At 38.5% G+C, this 21,314-nt stretch overlaps 1 protein-coding gene across 1 annotated transcript in view; it reads left to right on the top strand.

The window, feature by feature from the left end:
• The window catches only part of PRKAR2B (protein kinase cAMP-dependent type II regulatory subunit beta), a 72,445-nt gene extending 58,003 nt beyond the window's left edge, over positions 1-14,442 (top strand). Inside the window, exons 5-11 of the mRNA XM_026046418.1 lie at positions 6,682-6,788; positions 8,319-8,472; positions 9,597-9,698; positions 10,296-10,370; positions 11,182-11,247; positions 11,430-11,568; positions 12,862-14,442. Coding sequence (XP_025902203.1) covers positions 6,682-6,788; positions 8,319-8,472; positions 9,597-9,698; positions 10,296-10,370; positions 11,182-11,247; positions 11,430-11,568; positions 12,862-12,995 — 777 coding nt within the window. The 3' untranslated portion in view covers positions 12,996-14,442. The remainder of the gene's footprint in view (positions 1-6,681; positions 6,789-8,318; positions 8,473-9,596; positions 9,699-10,295; positions 10,371-11,181; positions 11,248-11,429; positions 11,569-12,861) is intronic.
• The last annotated feature ends 6,872 nt before the right edge of the window (positions 14,443-21,314 follow it).

Below are 21,314 nucleotides of genomic sequence, written 5' to 3'. Positions count from 1 at the left end.
AACCCTCCAGGACAGCAAGTTTTGGAAATTCACTATCCCTTGTSTAACATTGTCTGTTTTAAACCGATCCATTAGTGTTACGGAATGCCCCCTAGCTCTTGTTTTGCAGGATTTGAGGAGAGGTTTCAGAGGAGTCACTTCAAGTAAACCTCGACTGGGCACAGCATTACACCATCTACAGGTTTAATACATTTTTAGAAATAGCAAGTAACTGACAATAAATTGGAGTTTGGTATGCTGCTTAGCATATGGAGTGTTTATAGTACATTTTCCTTTTTTAGCTTAGGAGACTGCTACTTTTTTGAGAATTAGATAACAAGTGAACAGTTACCTTGGTTTATCATGTCTACAAACATACACAACTAGCATGATTGGAAGCTATTTTCTCCCTGCTGTGGTTCCTGTCTGGTTCATATTAATATTCTGCTTGGTCATTACATATTAATTGCTTGATACATGTTGCTTGAAGTGAAGACAAGGTAGGCAACAGGAGATCAGCTTAACTTAGGCTCACTTCAGTAAAGTAATTCTAAGTATAAAGAAAAAAGTCRTTATGAAAACTGAGTTTTGTGGAACAGAAAAGAGGATCGTCTTTTYTTCGTATGTTATTCTTAACAGCTGTGTCTCAGAACATTGTAATTTTTACAACATATAAGATGGTGAAGTCCTGTTGTTRCCATTGTGTCCAAGGAAATCTAATACTTGCTTTGGTTAAACAGGATGTCTCTGGTCACAAAAAGAGAATTATCCTTTCTGGTAGGTAGCACTCCAGCAGCTCCCTTCTCCTTTCTCTTTACTAGGGTTGCCAAATCCTAACCTATCAACCAGTACTCCTGGTACTTGTTCACCCACCTTAATAGTACTTGGAGCCTACCAGTACCTGACAGATTCCAGTGATTCCATGTGTTTCCTGTCAGAAGCCACATCACCTTAATTGTACAAATAAACTTCTGCCTTTTAAAGAGCAGAAAAGAAAATTTGTCCAAAGTTGTACTTTTACATTTGTACTTGCCACGACTTTGGTCACAATTGTGTTCTAGATTTTTTTATTTCTACAGCACCATCATTGATTCAGTTTATGGCATTTGGTCCAAGAACAAGTTTTCATCAACATTTGACCACTGATGTTTCTTAGAATCTCCAGTGTTTAGGAACAGTTGAATTTAGTCTGTAGACTTTGGTTCTTTTCTGTTGACAAAATGGCTCACAGCAGATCTCTAAAATGACATTAGGAAGATGCATATCTGGCACAGAGGTAGCAAATCACTTGGTAGTTAAAAGAGCTATCGGCATTTGGAAAGGACTCATCACACTGTCAGCTCTCCTGATGGAAACAGAAGTCTTTTTCCAAGGACATGCTAGTGATTGGATTTTTAATGTGTGCTAAATAAAATGTAGCTTTACTTATATGCAGTGGCCTTTGTCTAATTGATTTTTATTTTTTTCAAGGAATCATCTCAGTTTGCAATTGCCATGTTTGTTTTCTTGACTTGAAAAGGATGAAGTTTATATATTGTTTTCCAGTGCCACCAGCTTCTGGAGGATAGCACTTACCAAGGAGAGCTGGAGCACCTCTTTGTAGTTATTCCCTTGATCTAGTGAGAGGGACAGAGCTGGACACTGCTCCTGGGGGATTTCCTGGGTAATATAGTTGTCGTTACCCTCTGGGACTTTCTTCTTTTCTGTTTCATGTGTTGTGTCATCTCTTTGTAGTAGACTGGGCACGCACACAGTTTTGACCGTTCTCCATCAGGAGAGCGATCACTGGCTCAAGCTRAAGCTGCAGCAGCTGCACGGGGAGTTGCACCAAGAACCACCGAGGCTGCACCCCACCAAACCCAGGCTCAAGTTGGTCCCCTGGACCCATTCAATTTAATACTTCATAGATGTAGTCTTTGATTCTGATGGAGCTAAACATGCAGAAGAACTTTGCTGAAGACAATTGATTTGAGCCACTGTAGAACCAGGGCAGGTACAAATTCCGGCTAATTGAGGAAAAAACCTACACCATGTCCTAAGTGAAATGAGAAGATAGATCGTGCTGGCTAATGCTGCTAGGGGAGCTCATGTTCCTCTGTGCAACAGGTAAATCCACAGCCGAAAGCCAGTGTGATGGCTTCTTTCTTCACTCAATAGTAATTTTTTTTTTTTTTTTTGTGAATTGGTGCTCTCTCATTAAACATCAATTATTAGAAAGATATTTTTGAGAGAAATTCAGTAATTTCCCTACCAAACACTTTATTAGTAAACTGAAAATTTTGTGTGTAGCTAGCGTTCCTGGTACGTACCTTTGATTTGTTTTGTGGATGTGCCTCTCAGAAAATCTAGTTTCCTGCTTTGGTTTCCTACAGCTTCTAAGAAAATTAAAATATGTTCTCTATACAGAGGATGGTATTTAGAGTTGCTTTTTGATGGCAAAAACCCTAGGGTTCCCATCATTTTCTGAAAAAAAAATCCTTTTCTGACATTTTTGTCAACCAATTTTTGACACCATTTACATGCTTGTCAGTTTGGAATGCAACAAAAATCCAGTGCTTGTATTAATCAGAATGTGTAAATAAATATCATGTAAGTATATATAAACTGATTTCAAATTATATAAACTCTAGCTRCTTTGCTTTTAGAAATTGCTTTGTCCTTAGGAAATATTAATAGTTCATTATATTTGAAAAAGCAGTATTAAGATAGTGAAATTAGCATATAAGTCACTAAGATCACACAACATGAAAGTTTAATGCTTCAGATACTTTGTATGCTGTTTTTATTGGAAATATAGCATATTTATAAGGTATCCTTCTTAGGATACRGATCGCCACATTGCCACAGCATTGCATGTAACACATTTGTAAAGCTGATATAGAAAACCCCCTGTTTCTCGGTGGCTCCTGCAGTGCATCCCTGCTGAGAGGCTCCTGGAGAGCCAGTGCAACCCACAGYGTTAACAGAGTGATGGGGGGTCTGGGTCACTCTTCCCCTCTGTGCTACACAAACGGAGTTTTCCGTTTCCATCCCTGGCTTTCCATCTTAACACGGGAACACTGGATTGTTTCCCAAACACGAGCAGCAGAGATTCTCCCCGTGCCTCCTCGCCGTGGGAGGGGAAGGTGTCGGAGCTACTGCTTTACAGATGGGCAGGAGCAGAGTGAGAATAAATATTCAAGTTTCCTTCCGTAGTTGCTCATGTCTCACCATTGGAAATGTATGTGACCACTGCTTAATAAAACTCTCATCCATATTTTCATTCTTAGCATGAAAGTTTAAAAGCTGCTTGCTTGGCTYGCTGGTGTGAACTCAGGTTCAGTTCCCTGATCCTCCCTGTGGTTGCATTGCAAGGATGAAGATAGATTAGATAAAGAGAAATCTGGCTTTAGGATTAAAAAGTAGACCTGTAATCAGAACGTTGATTATGCATAGTGTTTTGCATTAGTTGTTTGTAATATTTTGGGGAGAAACTAGGGGAAGATATCTGTGTATTGCAGCAGAGTCTGAGGGCATGTGTGCAGGTACAAAATTCTCTGTAACTGCACGGTGAGAAATGAAGAGGAAATAGAATTGGCAGAGACTACCTTATCTTGTGAATGTTGATGAGAGTAAACAAAGTTCAGTATTAATTCAGCTATCTAAAAATAAAACAGCTACACACACACGAGGTTTGTTTTTTGCAAGATGCTTCAATGAGCTCTCATTTCCAAATACTTCAGTTGGGAAACCTGACAAGCACCTAAACATTTCTGTACCCCTTCCTGAGAGCTGACTTGCGTTCTTAGTTGATATTTGTCATTCTGCGATCAAAATGTTATTTTAGAAAATGCAGGAATATCAGTGGAGACTTGTTTTTTTTACTCTTTTCTTTTCCCAGTGAATAACAATGGATTYTCCATCTATCTTTCACACATTTAGCATTTTTAGTACAAGCTGGAGTTTGTAGGAATTAGTACAATTAATGAAACTCTTTGGTAGTGGGMTGCTGTAATTTTTATTCTCTGAGGTTGAACTTTAGTCAAACAGGTCTCCCATTATCCCAAAAAAGCCTCTCGCTAATTTAGGGAGAGCATCAGTCTTGCTGGAAGACTATCTGTTTTTTATTCTGCTAGTGAGATGCATGCCTACAGCATGACATTTTATGAATCTGACTTCTTTTTCTCTGTAAGAAAATTGATCATTTTGAAAGATTTGTTGAAGGCTGGAGATTTTTTAGTAATTATTTTGAATTTTCCCAAGAGGAATTGATAACTTGTGGGACATGAGTGACTATTACAGGGACTTTTTTTTTCCTCTGTAGCAGGTCTTGCTTATAACCTTCACCTGTGAGAACTGAACTATGTGCCTGGTTTGCTTATTAGTCTGCATTGTCATCTTTTTATGTGGAAAGTTTTAGGAAGGGGATGAATTGACTTTAAATTACGTGTGAGTTATTTAGAAATGTAAAATACTTCTGAATAATTCTGCAGAAAATAAAAAGGTGATTAGAAAATGGTACATTATTTAGCTCTCAGAAGTATTGTCAAGTGTTAAACAACATTTAAAAAATGCATTTATGGATTCTACTCAGATGTCTAAGAAAGATCTGATGACATGAAGGTTGTGTCTTTAAGTCATCTTCCAGAAAAGTTGTATCTTTTAGTGAGCTTAATTCATAATTATGAGCCTGAAAACGTTCTAACCTGAAATCCTAGGTGACGCGCATTGAATCAGTATTTTCACAGTAYGTACTGTTCCTTCAGTAAATAACAGTATCAATACAGCTAATAACCTCTTTCTGCTCCTTATAATTCAGCCTTTTTAAGAACATCTTGGGAGCATTTTTAATTCCTGAGGCTCCTAAGGGGCTGTTGTTAGAACCTTTCCTTGCCGTACCTGCCGTCGGAGGGTCTCTATGAGAGCAGCTCTCTTCTTTCTTTCCAAATAGCATATTCGTACTCTTCTTTCTTTCCAAATGGCGTATTCTTATTCTTCTTTCTTTCCAAATGGCAGCTGAGGGCTGCTTGTTGGGGAGGCACTTCACCAATTTAGATGTCAAGCAAGGGAACGGGGAACACGCTTTTTCAAATGCTTTAAGCAGCTGAAAGACTTAATGTCACTTCCACAGATTGTGTAGGAGTTCCTTTAGTTTACTTAGGGAAAAGRGGGGAAAAAAAGAWGAAATACTACCTSTTAACTTGAGTTTTTAGAGGGCAACTCATGTGCATAACTTTCAGTGTCTCCCAATGGCTTCTCTCTTTCTCTGAAATGGAAATCTAACCCATGAACTGATAGTAAAATGATCCTCCTTTTTGCAACTACATGCTTCACTGTGATGAAAAAGATACTAAGCAGAGAGAGAGGGTTAAATAATTCCTAGGCTGCCCTGYTGGTCTAGGTAGGATACATGATGTGTTACTATATTTTACTTAAATTGACTGTATTGAGGCCACATGCTGCAGTTCTGTTGTTGTTTGCCCACCTAAAGTAGAGAGACGCAGTAGATTATGTGAGGCAATATTTGATTTGATGTTCCTTTTTTAAGAAGGCTTGGATAATGTGCTACTGCCAGTATGGGCAGGGGAAGACATTTGATAGGATAAAAATGTATTTAATTCCACCTAATTTTATCCATGCTTATAAAAAATGTAGCATAAATATTCAAGTTATAGGAAGTCTGTCATCAAAGGAAAGAAAAAGGCATCCCTACTGAACAGCTCTGAGATACATGGTATGGTTATAGCTGTCCATGGACTGTAAAAGGACTCTACACAACTGCCATTACTGCAGTTGCTTCTAAAGGTAAACGCTGCTTCTCAATGGCTGGAAATGCTATGAATTAAGTAATTTGTGTGGGGAAAATTCTAAATCCATCTTTTTTTTTTCTTGCAGTTTTCAGTGGAACTTATTTGTTCCACTATGGTATATRCCCAGTAAGGTTCAGAAAGCAAGCACAATTTTGTGGTTGTTGCTAGTATTTTAAGTATATTTTTGAATAAACTACAAATGAAACTCAAGTTATTAAGTTAACTTTTTAGGATTCATATTGTTAATGCAGAAAGAGCTGTGTTGTTTTTTATTTTTTATGTGAAAAATATATATTAGCAGGCTTATACCCACCAAGACAAATACCATAATTAGCAATTTTCTTTTTATTGTTAAGCAGTTATRATTGAGATGATGTCATTTTGATGGACTGATCCATTTCCCTACAAACATGCATACTCTCTAAACATTCATATTTCATAAACATTACATTTAATAAAGTAGTTTTATAGGCCTGGGTGGTTTCTTTCTTGTTGAAAAGCCCATCATTTAATTACTGATCCGAAATGTGCCAGACCTTYGTGGATAGATTCATCCAGTATGATGCAACCATTGCCTCATCTACACTTTCAAGATACTTCACAATCATTTTGAAACTTGTAAACCCATAAATTATTTCTAAAGGCAGAAACAGGTGAGTGTATTGTCTGCAAAGAGGGGCACGATGCTTCCTGTCCTCTGCATAATTGTGAAGGGAGAAAATCTGATTTTAGGTGCTCATGGGGTAGCCGTTACAGCAGTCAAGGTCTGTATTGTCATTGGTAGGGACAAGGAAGGAAGCCAAGCACTTCTGTATATATATCTGTATATATGGGAATCTGAATAGTTAGTTGAAGAGTAACATTTCAAAAGCAGATGATAACTTCTTGTCTTTGTGTTTTTTTCTTTTGATAGGAACAGATGTCTCAGGTGTTGGACGCGATGTTTGAAAAGCAGGTTGAAGGAGGAGAGCATGTCATTGATCAAGGGGACGATGGTGACAACTTCTACGTTATTGATAGGTAAATGTTTGTGCTGAATTCCTTTCAGAAAAATCTGCTTTTTTTTCTTTACACAAATTTGATTTTTATGTATATTTGCATGGGAGAGAGAAAATATAATGCATATGAACCAGCACAGCTGTGTTTGAGCTGTGGAGGGTCTTTTTTTTTTTTTTTTTTAATTGGAATTTGTCATCCTTCTTTAGGTATTGCTGAATCCCAAAGACTTTTTTTTTCCCCCCACCAAATTGAGAGAGATCTAATACAAAACATAGTGTGAACTTTTTTGCAACTTTAGATTTGAAATCTTATTGCAGTCTTATACTATATATACAATTTCTGGTTCCTATGAGTATTAYTAGGGCTTAAGCAGCTAAGTTACCACATTTCATCTGCAGATCTGTCTTGGGTAAAGCTAAGTAAAATCTTCAATGTTGCTTATTGCTGAAGCCCATGCGTTTGGAGGAGCTTATACTTTGCTATTCTGCACTTGTCATTTGGCCAGGCTCTGACCAGGCTGTGCCAAAACACCTTGGCTTGTTTTGTGCCTTCAGCTGGAAGCTTTGAGAGTGACTTTTGAGAGTGTTTGAAAGGAATGTTATCCTTGAACTCAAAAAAGAAATCCAAGTGGGGTTGGTCTTTTTTGAAGACAAGCTTGAAAGTGTCAGGAGTCAACGTTGCTTCAGCTTTGTGAGATTTTGGTTTGACATCTCCTACTCAAAAAGTCGCAAGGACTTAACAAAATGGTGTCAACCTTGCAGGTTTKAGGTCCAGAGAATCTCCCCTAAGATCCTTATCACAGGGTCATGGTACAGATGTTTGCACTGCATCTGCATGATCTATCAAGTACAATATATATCCTCTGGCCTGAACAAAGTAATGACTCAGTATCAATGAGAATGGCTGGAATGAGTTTTACAATGTGAAATTTTATGCCTCTTCCAGAGCAAAGAAGCTACCTACCTAGTTAATGAAGGGAAGAAGAAATATGCATTATATTAGATAATTATATGATCTCATCATTTCATAGTCTTATGTTGTATTCATATACACTAATTCTGTGTCCTCATCTCCTTTAATTAATGCATTAAAATATACTAATTGCTACTTTAAAATATTTAAAATGGCCAATAACCCTTTTTTTTTTATTGTCTGTATCATAGCCATTTTTGGCTAAAAATCAAGGCTCGTTTCATTTGTGTGCACTGTGGTTGAAAGGAAACTAAGAAACACTGCTACTAAGTTTGAGTTTTTATTTTTATTATATGCAGCTCTGGTTATTAAACATTGTAAATCAGGTTTTCCTTAAAATGGGTTACTTCCAATAAAACAACAAATCTATGCCTTCCTTTAAAAAACAACTACATATGGTATTTATAGAAATGATCGGTATGGCCCTGCAAGGTGCTTAGTATCATTTAAACAAGCAAAATACTTTTTTCAAAATGCCTTATCTTTAGAATTCATGGTATAAAATAATATAATGACTGGCTGCYTAGCAAAGAACAGGAGGAACTTCCACTTACTGTATTTATGTATTTTTTTTAACAGAGGCACATACGATATTTATGTAAAATGTGATGGTGTTGGGAGGTGTATTGGGACCTATGATAACCGAGGCAGTTTTGGTGAGTTGGCCTTAATGTACAACACGCCCAGAGCAGCTACAATTATAGCTACCTCTCCTGGTGCCATCTGGGGATTGGTAAGTGAAATACTTGTTTTAGAATATTAGCCATTTGTTTTAAATGTTTTATATAAATCACCGTGATATGCTATATCTGCATCAAAAATGATTGATAATTTGGGAAAGTTTAATTTTAAAACACTCGTTTTAAACTAGTATGTTCTCTGGGAACTAGAGAAACAATGCTGAAAGGCTCAAGAAAGCACTAATCTCTCTTTTTATATATATATATATATATATATATATATATATATATATATATATATGTATGTATGTATGTATTTTCCTATTTTAATGAAAATTTTCCAAACTGAAAAACACTGACAGTCACTTTGACATATATGTATATATTTTTATATATACAAAAAWATATATATAAAATATATAATTTTATTTATATATATATACMTATATATTTATATACACACATACACATATATAAAATCCCATGTCTTGCTATGAAATGCATTTGATTCTGAGTAAAATGCCAAAGTAAGGCTATTTGTCAGTGTCTGGACTATTGAGCAACAATAAAAATTTCCAGAGGTGTAAAGCTCAGATAGATGTTCAGCGTCAAGGCACACATACTGATCCAATGACAAATCCCAGGGTCACCTTAGCCCTTGAAGGGACATGTAGGCTTCTGCACCATCCATTTAAATACCAATGATTTGCTAAAGAGCTGATGTGAAAATTAGTTTGAAAACCATTAAACCCCAACTTTTCGTACAGAGACTATCCTCTCTTGATAACAAACATACAGCTGAACTCTAGAAATGTAGAGAAAATGCTTCCTTTTCCTGCTTTGCATCACATAGTGTAAGGCTAGGATATATATTGTTCACTCCACTCAATTTTCTGCTTAAGACCAAGCTTGTTAAGGTCAGCTCTCTAACCTGTGCATAGCCAAAGGGCAGAGAAGCTCTTCAAAGTGTGAATTAAATCAAGAGTTCAAGTTCAGGTGTTCCTACCCGACCTCGAGGGAAATCTTTCATGGCTGACTATAGGGGGAGCCTAACTGGCTAAATTAAATAACTAAAACTGGGTGATATTTTTTTTTAGTCATTTTAAAAGCATTTTCTACTCCTTCACACATTTTCTATTAGTAAACTTTCTTTTTTCTCTTTCTCGTCTATTTACAGGACAGAGTAACGTTCCGAAGAATCATTGTAAAAAACAATGCCAAAAAGAGAAAAATGTATGAAAAATTTATTGGGTCATTGCCATTCCTTAAATCTTTAGAAGTAAGCTTTCTATTACGTTATTGTAATGCCTGTAACAGAGGTCCATGATAAGATCCTTCCTCTACCAAATTTAAATCTGGAGTTAACATTTTATCCAGATTTAAATTTTGCATACTTTTGTTTAGGAGAAAGACTATATTTATAAATATTCAGGACAAGAGCCATAGTTAATACTGTGTACAAATGGATTTTCTTTTTGTTTTTTAATTTTTATCTTCTTTTTTCTTAAGCTTATTTTTTACTGCAGTTTAGGCATTAATATTACCGATGATTTAGAAGATTGTAAAACCTTTTAATTTAACAGTTATATTTTTAAATGCATACTTTTTCTGAAAATAATTTTGGAAGGTTTGGATGTGTAAACTTCTTACAGAAATGGAAGTATTGGTAACAGACTTTGCCATTARGATTATAATATACCGATATACCCTTTGGAATGCTATTGAACAATTGTTCCTATGTCTTTTTTAATGAATATCAGCACAGGGAAAGAAAGATATGCTGCTTTATATAAAGATTTGTGAAGTGTTAAAGGACAAAATATAATTTAATATTGTAATGTTAATGGATTATTTCTTGTCTTTTTTTTTAATTAAGGTATCTGAACGTTTGAAAGTTGTTGATGTGATTGGCACGAAAGTATACAAAGATGGAGAACAAATCATTGCTCAGGTATAGTTGTTGTGGTTGTTTATTACTTGGTTTAGGGCTTTTTTTTTTCATTTCAATTACCGTATTAGGTATAAAGAGTACATGATTTTTAACTAGTTTTTTCTTTGTCAGAAGAAACTTAAACACAATGAATCAGGTGTATAAGAGAGCTGATCATCCTGTTCAGGAGGTGTTTTCTATTTATGATCCTTTAAATGCATTCCTTTCTGTATAAATGAATAAATCAATAATTTTGTATAGTTTGAGATGCAAACTGTGCAGAAGAACTTCTGTTTGCATTAAGGACTGAACATTTATCTTGTTTCTGTTGTATAAATGCCATAATCATTAGAGGAGGAATCTAAAAGGAAACCCTCCAGGGTTTCCACTGAGACAACTGAGATAGTCTTGCCCTAAAATGTTTATTGGAGATCAGATACAGCCTTTGCAGGCTTGTTTACGTTGGAATATCTGTTGTAAAAATCATCTGAGTTGAATACATAGGGAGAGAAAAAATGAGTAAGGATATTAAAATCCTCAAAAACAGTATTTTCTCCTGCATTTTATCTAAGGCACAGTCGATTATGCCTTTTCATAGAAAGGCCTTACTGTCAGTTCGGTATAGATATTTTGATCCTTTTGTGTCATGAGTACAGATTTCACAGTAAAAGTAAYTTATTTTGCAGTAGGTATCAAAAAGGCAAGGCACTGGAGGTGAATACTTTAATGCTACCGTTAAGCTGCTTCTTCAGTAGCATTCCTTAATGCTACTGTTAAGCTGCTAAAAAGCAACTTCACATTWTCCTTACCCGCTTTGTTTTTTCCCTTGAAGGGTGACATGGCTGATTCTTTCTTCATTGTGGAATCTGGAGAAGTAAGGATAATAATGAAAAGAAAGGTAAAACATTCCTAAAATATATAGAATTTTGTGGGGCTTTCTAAATTTTGATGTGTTCTCAATATTAAACACTCATGTCTGTCATTACCATTATTGTTAATTTTACATATAAAATTAGGCATTCAGCAAATCTCTCTGTCCTTCTCTCCCTCATTCTCTATCTTTTTAACCTGGTATTTCAGGGTAAACAAGACGTAGAAGAGAATGGAGCAGTTGAAATAGCTCGATGCTCAAGAGGACAGTATTTTGGAGAACTTGCTCTGGTGACCAACAAACCACGAGCTGCTTCCGCCTTTGCTCTTGGCACTGTCAAGTGTTTAGGTAATGTTCAGTGATATTTTATATCTAATGTAAAATGGTTGCTTCCATTTTGAACTGTGTCTTTCCTTGAGAATATAAGATTTAATTATATTTACCTAATAACAAGTAAGACTTTTAAACTACACATCTATTACTAAATATTTCTATTTACATTAGGAAAAAAATATTTACAAATAGTAACTGGGATTAAGCACAAATTCTCCAACGTTTTTCTAGTTGTATGTGGCTAAGAATGGTTTCAAGGGACTGCTGAGAGAAGTGCAGCAAATCTTTTAGAACTGTCAGAAAAATCTCTCCAAGATTCTAGAAACAGAGAAGGAATTTCCCTTCTCACTAGACCATCACCTGAGAAGTAACTGTGTAGTAAAAAATTTGTTCCATTTTATCACCATGACTTTAACAAATCCTTTGCCTTTGCCAGCCTGTTAATTTAATCATGCTGTCACACTGTAGCCTCAGGCACAGGAAAGCAAAACCCATCGGAGCTGAGCTCATGGATGACCTCTTTTCAGTCCACTCGTTTTTCTATGTCTGAAGTTTAGTTTCTGAATGTTTGCATTCAATTAATGGGAAAAATGACAAAGTACAGGTTTAGCTTTCTTGAATGACAGCCCTTTTACTAAGCTAGTAAACCAATTTTTTCCACTTCTCTATAAAATTATTATTTTTAAAATCCTTATCACCAAACATACACAGCTGAACAGACAATAAAGATCAAAGATGGGGAAGAACAAGAGGCAGGGTGGGAAAGAGCCTTTCATCACGCAGTATGAGTGAATGCACAGGTCTCTGGCACTGCCCAAGTAGTGAAGATCTTCAATTTTTCTTAGCAGCCATGAGACTACAGGCCACCAGGTTGAAAGCAGACAAGTATAATGTTTCCTGCACAGCCTATTAGAAGCAGGAGTAAAATAGCAAGGAAATACAGCCACAACATCAGCAAATGATGTATTTTATTGAAATCACAATTGAAACTATGTTCTGCGGAGGAGTTCAGGCACTCCAGAGCTCTCCAGCAGCTCTTAGATCACATAGACTTTAGCCTGAAAATATTTTCAAAATAAGGAACCCAGCTAGTAATAAGTTAATTTATAAAGCTCCAAGACTGCAGTATGTTAGCTGATACTGTCCTTGCTACGGTGTTTCCCTTCAGTGTAAATAAAGTATATGCCTCAGTAATATCTTTCCTATTATCATTTAAAATTCTGCATTGGCCTGTCCTAAACACCAAGATTTGGGTCTGCAACTGACAAACACATTATATTTTTCTCTTCCTCTCCGCTTTTATCTTAGTTATGGATGTTCAGGCGTTTGAAAGGCTTTTGGGACCTTGTATGGAAATTATGAAAAGAAACATTGCAAACTACGAAGAGCAGCTAGTTGCGCTGTTTGGAACAAACATGGACATTGCTGATCCCAGCGCGTGATCCATGGAGCCRCGAGATCTGTTACGAGAAAAGAGCACAGTAGTGGTTAGTCCACTGAGAAATTGTCTCTCTTCCTATAGATGCCAAGCATTTTCTGTGATTTTGGGAGTGGGTTTTGGGGTCTTTTTTGGACTTACTACAACGGAAATACTAGTAAACAAGAGAGGAATTTAATAAACTGGGGACTTGGTTGTTAAAAGTGCTCCGCATTGCTGGTAGTAGCACAGCACCTTTGAAAATCAAGTCCTTTACGTGCAGCGTTCCCTTAAAGAGCAGATTTCAAGAAACCCACATGCGATGAAATTGTTAAACCAGCTTCTGTTCTTCAAAATGGTTCAATTTTCTGGAAAGACTGTTAGTTTGAATGTGATATGTTGGAAGTATTAGTGCACACAAAGTGTTTATATGTATTAATACAGAAGATATACAGTAGTTATTACTTTCTGACTATTACAGTTGTCATGATTTTATGTTGCATTTATCACAGATGTAGTGAAACACAAGAGTAATCGTAAGATAAAGCATGATAATGCATTTTGTGTGACGCTCATGACCCAAATCTGGTTTTTAACATTTTGTAATTTGGTTTAAAGTCCTCTTTGTTTAATATGTCATGTTTCAGCACGACATTGCAATATCTTATGCAATTTAGAGGACTTGTATATTTTTGCAATAAACTGCATTTTTTATTAGTTACATGTATTCTGTACATTCTGGAGTGAGGATAACTGACAAATTAACCCTGATGCTTTAAAAAGCAAAGGTATAGATCATTATCATGTTCTACCTAATCATGAATAACCTGTATTTTTTTTCCTTCTCCCTTGTTTTCTATTTATGCATTTTTGTCTTCTCTATCTCTGCTTGTTCTCCTGTTATTTCTTTTTTAGATCTCATCTTTTGATTTGTTAAATCTTGCCCCATTTGAATCRAATGATCTCTGTATATCTCTCCTCTTAAATCTGATCTTAGTTATCAAAGACCAGATCAGTTAGGAAGTGATCGATATCGAAAGCTGTACCAAACTGAGCTTGTTCTTGAAAATCATTATCAGCAAGTACAGAAACATTTTWAATTTGAAAGACCATTAATTTAAAAGTTGAATGGAAGTTTGAAAAGTATGTTGTCCTTAAAGCTGGCAGGTCCTACCTTCAAAAATCTGTAGGTCATCATAAAATGCCTTTTTGACCACAACGGCGTGGGAAACCTTCCRAGACTGAGGAGAGAGAATATCACCTTAATTAAGAGCACAGGGCTCATTGCTCATAAAGGTCTGTGGCTGGAAATTTCAGGCACGGTCTACTTTTAATACTGTTTATCTGGTGGTGTTCATGGAAAACTAGTGCACGTAATGGCAATTGATAGTAGTTCTGCCAAAATGACATTAAAGAATWTTAGGATGGTTGCTTGTGCCCTGTTCCAAACACCTGAACGTTTTATCTTTCCTTCTTAGATAATGGCTTTTCTAATGCCATATATTTGTGTATGCTGATGTAATTATTATCCTATAGCTAGTGCTATGTTCTGGCAGTTTATATAATCATACCTGAGTAAGAAAATATGATTATATAATACTACTTCAATATATAATTTATATCATAGAGAATGGTATAAATTATCAAACAAATTATTAAGAAAATACAATCCTAGCAAAATTCACAGKTGTCTTTTTTATAACCTACAAATCTGGTACGAGTAATTCCAAATATATAACTTGCCTTTGTACTTTTGATTTATGGGGAAATTAAAAAAAGAGAAAATTCTTGCACCAGAAGGAAATAATCAGGTAACCAAAATCTATGCTCTCATCATTCTATATGCTTTAATCTCCAAAAGTTACCTATACTTTGCACTAGCTTAATGTGATTAAGAAGAATGCTAACAATTACTTGTATGGCAGTAAACTACAATCAAGGCCATAAACGCCAGTCACAATATTTTCAATATTGTTGGTTATATTTAAAGTTTCCTTACAATAAACAACACTTTTATATATATAAATATACGCTTATTGATATCGTTGTGTTTTAATTTTATTATCATAAAGTTACAAGTGAACTGTTTATATTTATTTATTAAAACATTCATAATTCTTAACACTTTCATGTTGATTTTCATCAATGAGGCTTTGCAGATACCCTCTGTACTCAGGATAGATCTTAGGCTGGTGCAGTAATATGCTTCCTGTTTGATGATGTGCTTGCAGTTTATATTCAGGAAAAAGCTGTGGTAGTGGGGAATGCCACATGTCAGAGAGCCACAAACTTTGGATTTCCCCAGAGTGTCCCAAAGTATGGCTTAATTTTGAAGCAATTTATTGTGCAGTTCTTGGCAACTGGATGATTTTTGGAATTTTCCTTTATGATGACAACAGGAGTTTTCTTTTGACAATAACAGAGCAGTCACTCTGTGTGTTTCATACCAATATTACATCCTTCATCAGTTCTCAGCACCCGGGATTTCTCCTGGATCTGTTTCTATGCACAGCTCAAAAAGGCTAGTCCGAGTGTCACAAATGTAATGTTTGTCCTAAGAAGGAAATCACACAAAGTTACTGATTTTTATTGTTTGGAGCTATCAAAAAAAGACAGAGTGCAAATAATCTTAAATAATTCTATATCATTTTCACTTTATGGGAGTATGTGTGCCCATATGTAGATTGCCTGACACTTCTGTTTTTATTGTCCTTCTTACTAGCCTGGTCCTGGTTCCTAAAGGAGCAGGATTTAGGTACTTGGCACGTCCCTGTTAGTCTTTCTGTTCCTTGCTTCTCTCCCCACCTCACTGGCAAATTTTGCAAACCTGTCCATGATTTAAGCAAACTTGACAAGTGGCTGAGATCTAGAGAGGAAAACAAAATGCTCCAGCGAGTTCTTTGGAAATGTGCCCTGCTGCGTGAGGAGAGAAGCGCCAGCGAGGAGAGCAGGTCAGTGAGAGCAGGGCAGGGGGAGCTCCCATGCTGCCGGCACCGGAGAGGCCACATGGCAGTGAGTGTTGACACATGCCCCAACCATGAGGAAAGCATCAACCGCAGCCCTCAGGCCATCACAAGACACAAACCCTAAGGAAGCCAAACTTCCTGGCCCTCGTGCTCATGCCGCTGCTTCTTTTTAATGGTATTTGTTTGTGCTCCGTGAGATTCCATCCAAACTCCTCTGGGGTTGATGTTTCTGAAAGCGTTCCCTTCTTGAGCTCCTGTCTGAGGCCCATCAATGGCTCGTGGTGTCAGTCTCGGCGGCTTGGCTGCTATCAGGAGCACTGTGGAGCCTGCTGCATCTCAAAGCATTTATCACTCCATCATCTTCCCTCTCCTTATCTTTTGCATGCAGTGCAAATATGAAGTCATGTGGGTTGGTTTTTTGTTTTTTTTTTAAATATTTGGTGCTTTAAGTTTCCTCTAAAGTCACTTTGGGATCAGTTACTTTACTATTTGTGCCATCTTGTGTCATTTATAACTCACTTTCCCTGGCAGACAATGAGGAGCCACTGTGTTTTTAATACCAGGGAGTTTCCAGATGTGCCAAATTAATATCTGTTGTTCATCCTCCACATACCTGGAACAAGAAATTTCTCTCTGTTCTTATTTTTAGACATTTACTGCCTTTGCTGAACTATGTGCTTTGCCGAAAGCCAGTTCATCACAGGACGGACGTCGTTACACAGTCTTGCTAAAGTTGTTACGCTAGTTTAAAGCTCCTTTTATCCATTTTTATCCATGTGGTAGTTACAGGCATAGGGGGGGTTGGGGATTTTTGGGGGGAGGAGGGGAGTTTACAAGATGTTTTCCACTCTTGTGTCTGTAGCTCTTCAACTAAGCTACCCTGCAGTTTTCCCTGGCAGGAATGGGTTGTTGCTTTGTATGCTTTGTATGAGAGGACAGAATTGTGTTATAAAATGTAGGATTTCTTTTAAGTCAATGGATTGGATTTCCTTCAGACATACACCAAGTCTAAGTTTTTCATCTACTTTTTTGGCCCAAGAAGGTGCTTCACAGACTGGGCACTATTCCTTCATGGAGAAATGGGATGGAAAAGAGAATAGAAAAGGTGCAGATTAATCTTGAAAGAATATGAAAAGCCAAAAAAAAAAAAAATCCCTCTGACAAGTTTCACCAAACTGTATCTTTTTTTTTTTTCCTTTGTTGGTTTGTCCTTGTGGAGCAAGATGGAGTGACTGTCTTGAGGACAACGGCGTTACCTTCGCATTCCTTTAGTTCCTGTTCTTGCTTCTGGCTGCAACTTTGATAAATATCCTACCTAATATCCTAAATATCTCTACAGTTACGTCCATGCTAGTAAGTTACATTAGCCCGAGACTATTTGCTAGTGCTGAGGCATCAAATGGGCAACATTCATCCTGTTTTTAACTGTTTGTGTGAGCTAATCTACAAGCTGTCCTATAAACTTTTTCCAGCTTACTGTATGGGGTGGGCATGTGTGGGTGACCCACTGGAAATGGTCCTTGGCCCCTGCCAATTCCCAAACGGTATGCAGGAATTATTAGCAATCGGCTCAAGCAAAAACTGTGTCAGGGCTTTGCCAGCAACTTTGGAGTATAGAGGACTGTGTTCCCATACCCAGGATCACACCCTGGCTCTGTACCTCAGCACAGAGAGAACTTACGGATCCTCTGTGTTCGTAGGCTCTTCTTGCCAGCAGGGCAGGGAGGGGATCCTGCCCCTCTGCTCAGCTCTGGAGAGGCCAAACCTGGAGCATTGGGGGCAGCTCTGGGCTCCCCAGGACAAGAGGGACGTGGAGCTTCTAGAGAGGGTCCAGTGGAGAGCGACAGAGATGATGAAGGGACTGGAGCATCTCTCATATGAGGAAAGACTRAGSGAGCTGGGCCTGTTTAGCCTGGAGAAGGTTGAGAGGAAATCTGATCAATATGTATCAATATCTGAAGGGGCAATGTAGGGAGGAAGGGGCCAAACTCTTCTCAGGGGTGGCAGTGACAGGACAAGGGGCAGTGGGTCCAAGTTGAAACCCAGGCAGCTCCATGTGCATGTGAGGAAGAACTTKTTTGGTGTGAGGGTGCCAGAGCCCTGGCMCAGGCTGCCCAGGGAGGCTGTGGAGTCTCCTTCTCTGGAGATCTTCCAAAGGCGCCTGGATGCCGCCCTGTGCCCCGTGCTCTGGGTGTCCCTGCTGGAGCAGGGGGTTGCACTAGCTGATCCCTAGAGGTCCATTCCAACCTCAACCATTCTGGGATTCTGGGATTCTTTGGGCTGTGATAGAGGGATTTCTCACTTATTTCTCTTATGGGTTGTAGCTGGATCTGCCGGGTCTTTGTTCCGACACCAGTTGCGTTGCCGCTCCAGTCTTCCCTGGGTGCAACAGCAGCTCCTTTGCTCCACGTTCCCAGAGCACCTTCCGAGGAGCAAGAGAAGAGGTGAGGCGTGGGAGCTGGTGTGTGCAGAGTCACTGCGTCACTGGGACGGACCAGGAGGGAAGGAGCGGGAGCAGCTGTAGGAGGAAGAGAAGTCCTTGTGAAAGAGGTGAGCAGGGCAGGGTGGGGAACAGGCTGTAACGCGAGCAAAGGTGAAAGCTGATCCCGCATTTACAGGGCGCTCAGTTAATTGGTGAGGGTGGATATCTGGACGCAGATGTGAAAGCCCTGGTAGCAGAATTAAAATAATGACACGGTGTGTTTCCAAGTCAGCAATAGATGCTAGGTCGTAAATGAATTGGCTTTGGACAGCAGAGATTAAAAGTAGATAGGTGCAAAGCTACTTTACTAAAAATCACTTTACTGATGTGATTTTGAAAGAAATCTTACATTTTCTGAAAATCTATCTTTTCTTTGCTGGCAGTTTTAAGATTCCAATAGCTAGAATAAGACATGGCAAATGCAACTTTATTTACATATTTTCTGTTTACGTRGAATATTTCCTGGTCGTTTATGCTTCCTGGTTGCCATCCATAAAGCGACAAGAACTCACAAGGAACATCTCCCAGGCCCCCACTTGGCTTCCAGCCTCTCTTCCAAGAGCCAAAATAACCGAAGCAACAAAGCCACGAAGAAGAACGTTGGTGCTGAACAGTATTGATTGATCCCCTGAGCACCTATTTGTCTTGGCCATAGAGCCAGGCAAAGCAGGGTGTGTGGCGAGAAGTACTGGTTTTTAATTAAGCACTAGACATGCAGAGCAAGAAGTATTGGTTTGACATAAACAGCCTTAATTCTGGCATTTACAAGATCAATGTTTGACTTTATAACGAAAGGGGGTTTAGTAAGAAATCTTTGATAGAGTTTTGTGGGTTCCACTGCCATCTGCTGCACAGGGAACCTGCTCTTTTACTCCTGTTTTCTCACAGGGTGTGTTTTCACTTGCAATATGCAAAGGGGAAAAAAGGAGATTTTAAAATAAGAAGGGTGTTATGATTCTGTTCTCAGATTCTCAAAACTACCGAGACTTTCCCATGTGCAAGTTTTTAATGTAAAAGTCATAGGTAGGATCCTTATTTTTGAGCGTTCTGTGTATGTCACAGATGCTAAGTGTGGTGTCTGGGCTTGGATTCAGCAGTGACGTTCACTTGTCGAGACCTATATGTGGAATCAGGGCCAGTAAACAGAGAGAGCTGGGCTTCAGACTTAACATTTATGCAGGGCTTTTTGTAAGGAACCTTCACAGCAAATATGTTTTACACTTATTTTGGGACAACACTTTTTGTTTCATATRGAAAGTGATGAGTAGTGGGGTGGAAACTTCCCCATACAGAAACTTGTTCTATAACAAGGCACTAACCTTTAGGATGATGGGGTTTTTTTTCCTTTTTCCTGAAAAATGTCATGGTCTCGAAGCAGGATAAACAGGATTATGTATCTTTTGTAGCCACTGGATCCTGCCCATGCGCTCTCCCCCTTCTGCACTGGGGCAGGCAGAGCTTTCCGAAGAGCTCGTAGCCGTAMCGCAGCAGATCAGCTTATTTGCTGAGGGGAAACAGAAAATACCGTGTGCAAGGTTTGTGCCAAACTTGGATCTAGAAGAATATAGCCAAAGGGGTTCAAACCAGCAAGCCTGGGGCTCTCCCCAAACAGCTTCAAGGCTATTTAGATGCACAAGGGAAGAGCGGGGAGGAACACACTTTTAAAGTTGATTTTATGGTGGGATAATGGGAAGATTATTCCTGGTTTACCACAGTTCAATTAAAAAAAATACTTTCCTGGAGGCTATGCAAGGTTTCTCATATGAAGATCTATCTACTGCTTAGAATTCAGATTTTTCATAAGTACAGGGAGAATCTGGGCTTGTGAAAGGTAGGTTAGACATTAGGTAYTACAAGAGGCTGGCTAGTCTCTTAATAGCTGAATCTCAATGTCTAATTTCAGAGAGATATTTGCTCAAATACCTGTGTTTATATCTGTGTTTTCAAGCAAGATGATCTGCAAAGGATGATGTGGTTATATAGCTAAGCACGGAGATTTTTCAGTTAAATTCCACAGTATTGTTTCTCCTGCTGCCTCTTTTGATGCCAGCTAACCCGGCACACACCACAAAGCCCCCGTTCCCATCCRCACCGCACAATTCCGAGCGCGGCATCTGCCCTCTCCCAGCGCCCTTCCCGGCCGGACACGCTGCGACATCCCGGAGAACCCACGTCCYGGACGCCCCGTGCTCGACCCGACGCGGCTCCCAGATCCGCGCGCGGAGGGTGCCCGGACACTTCCATGGAGTCCAGTTTATTTTTCAGCGCTTTTTGAGGCCTGTGGAAACAGTAAAACCAGCATTCCCTCTAGTGGCCACTGACGGCACTTGTGTTTCGTAGGACACAAAACTCTAAAAATTGAGCCATTTTTATTTAAACTGTAGCAGCTGACTTGTTTTTGGAGAGGACTGCTTATCTGCTCACACGGCTGCATTAATGTGTGCACTTGAGAGATGGACCCGGTTGTGGGTTACTCATCTGGAGATACATACATATGTGTATATGTGTATATATATATATATACACACACACAGAGAGAGATACATGTCTGTATACACCCCACGGAAGGCTTGTTTTGTGTTTTCTGTTTTGTTTTGTAGTCCTGGGGTATGCGTGGGTCGTGTTTCCTTCAACACCATACTGCCGAACCGCAGGAGAAGCTTCAATGCAGGATGCAGGAGAAGCTCCTGCAATTAGGAGGACACTGAAAAATGGGTAAAAGAGAACTGATTTTCTTGGGAAAACAAAACCCCAAGTTTCAAAACCTTGAAACTGTGTTTAAGTGTGCGCTCCTGGAAGACTTATGTGCTTATTCCCAGCTGTGCGTGGGTACGTGTTGGAGCAGGGCATGGTTTGCAGCGTATTTTACACCAAGGATCGGGCCTTACTCAGACTT

The sequence above is a fragment of the Nothoprocta perdicaria genome, unplaced genomic scaffold (genome assembly GCF_003342845.1).
Source record: "Nothoprocta perdicaria isolate Ctin4 unplaced genomic scaffold, notPer1 scaffold_44, whole genome shotgun sequence".
Lineage (NCBI taxonomy): Eukaryota > Metazoa > Chordata > Aves > Tinamiformes > Tinamidae > Nothoprocta > Nothoprocta perdicaria.
The sequence above is the reverse complement of the archived record's forward strand: the minus strand, read 5'-3'. Positions and strand labels throughout refer to the sequence as shown.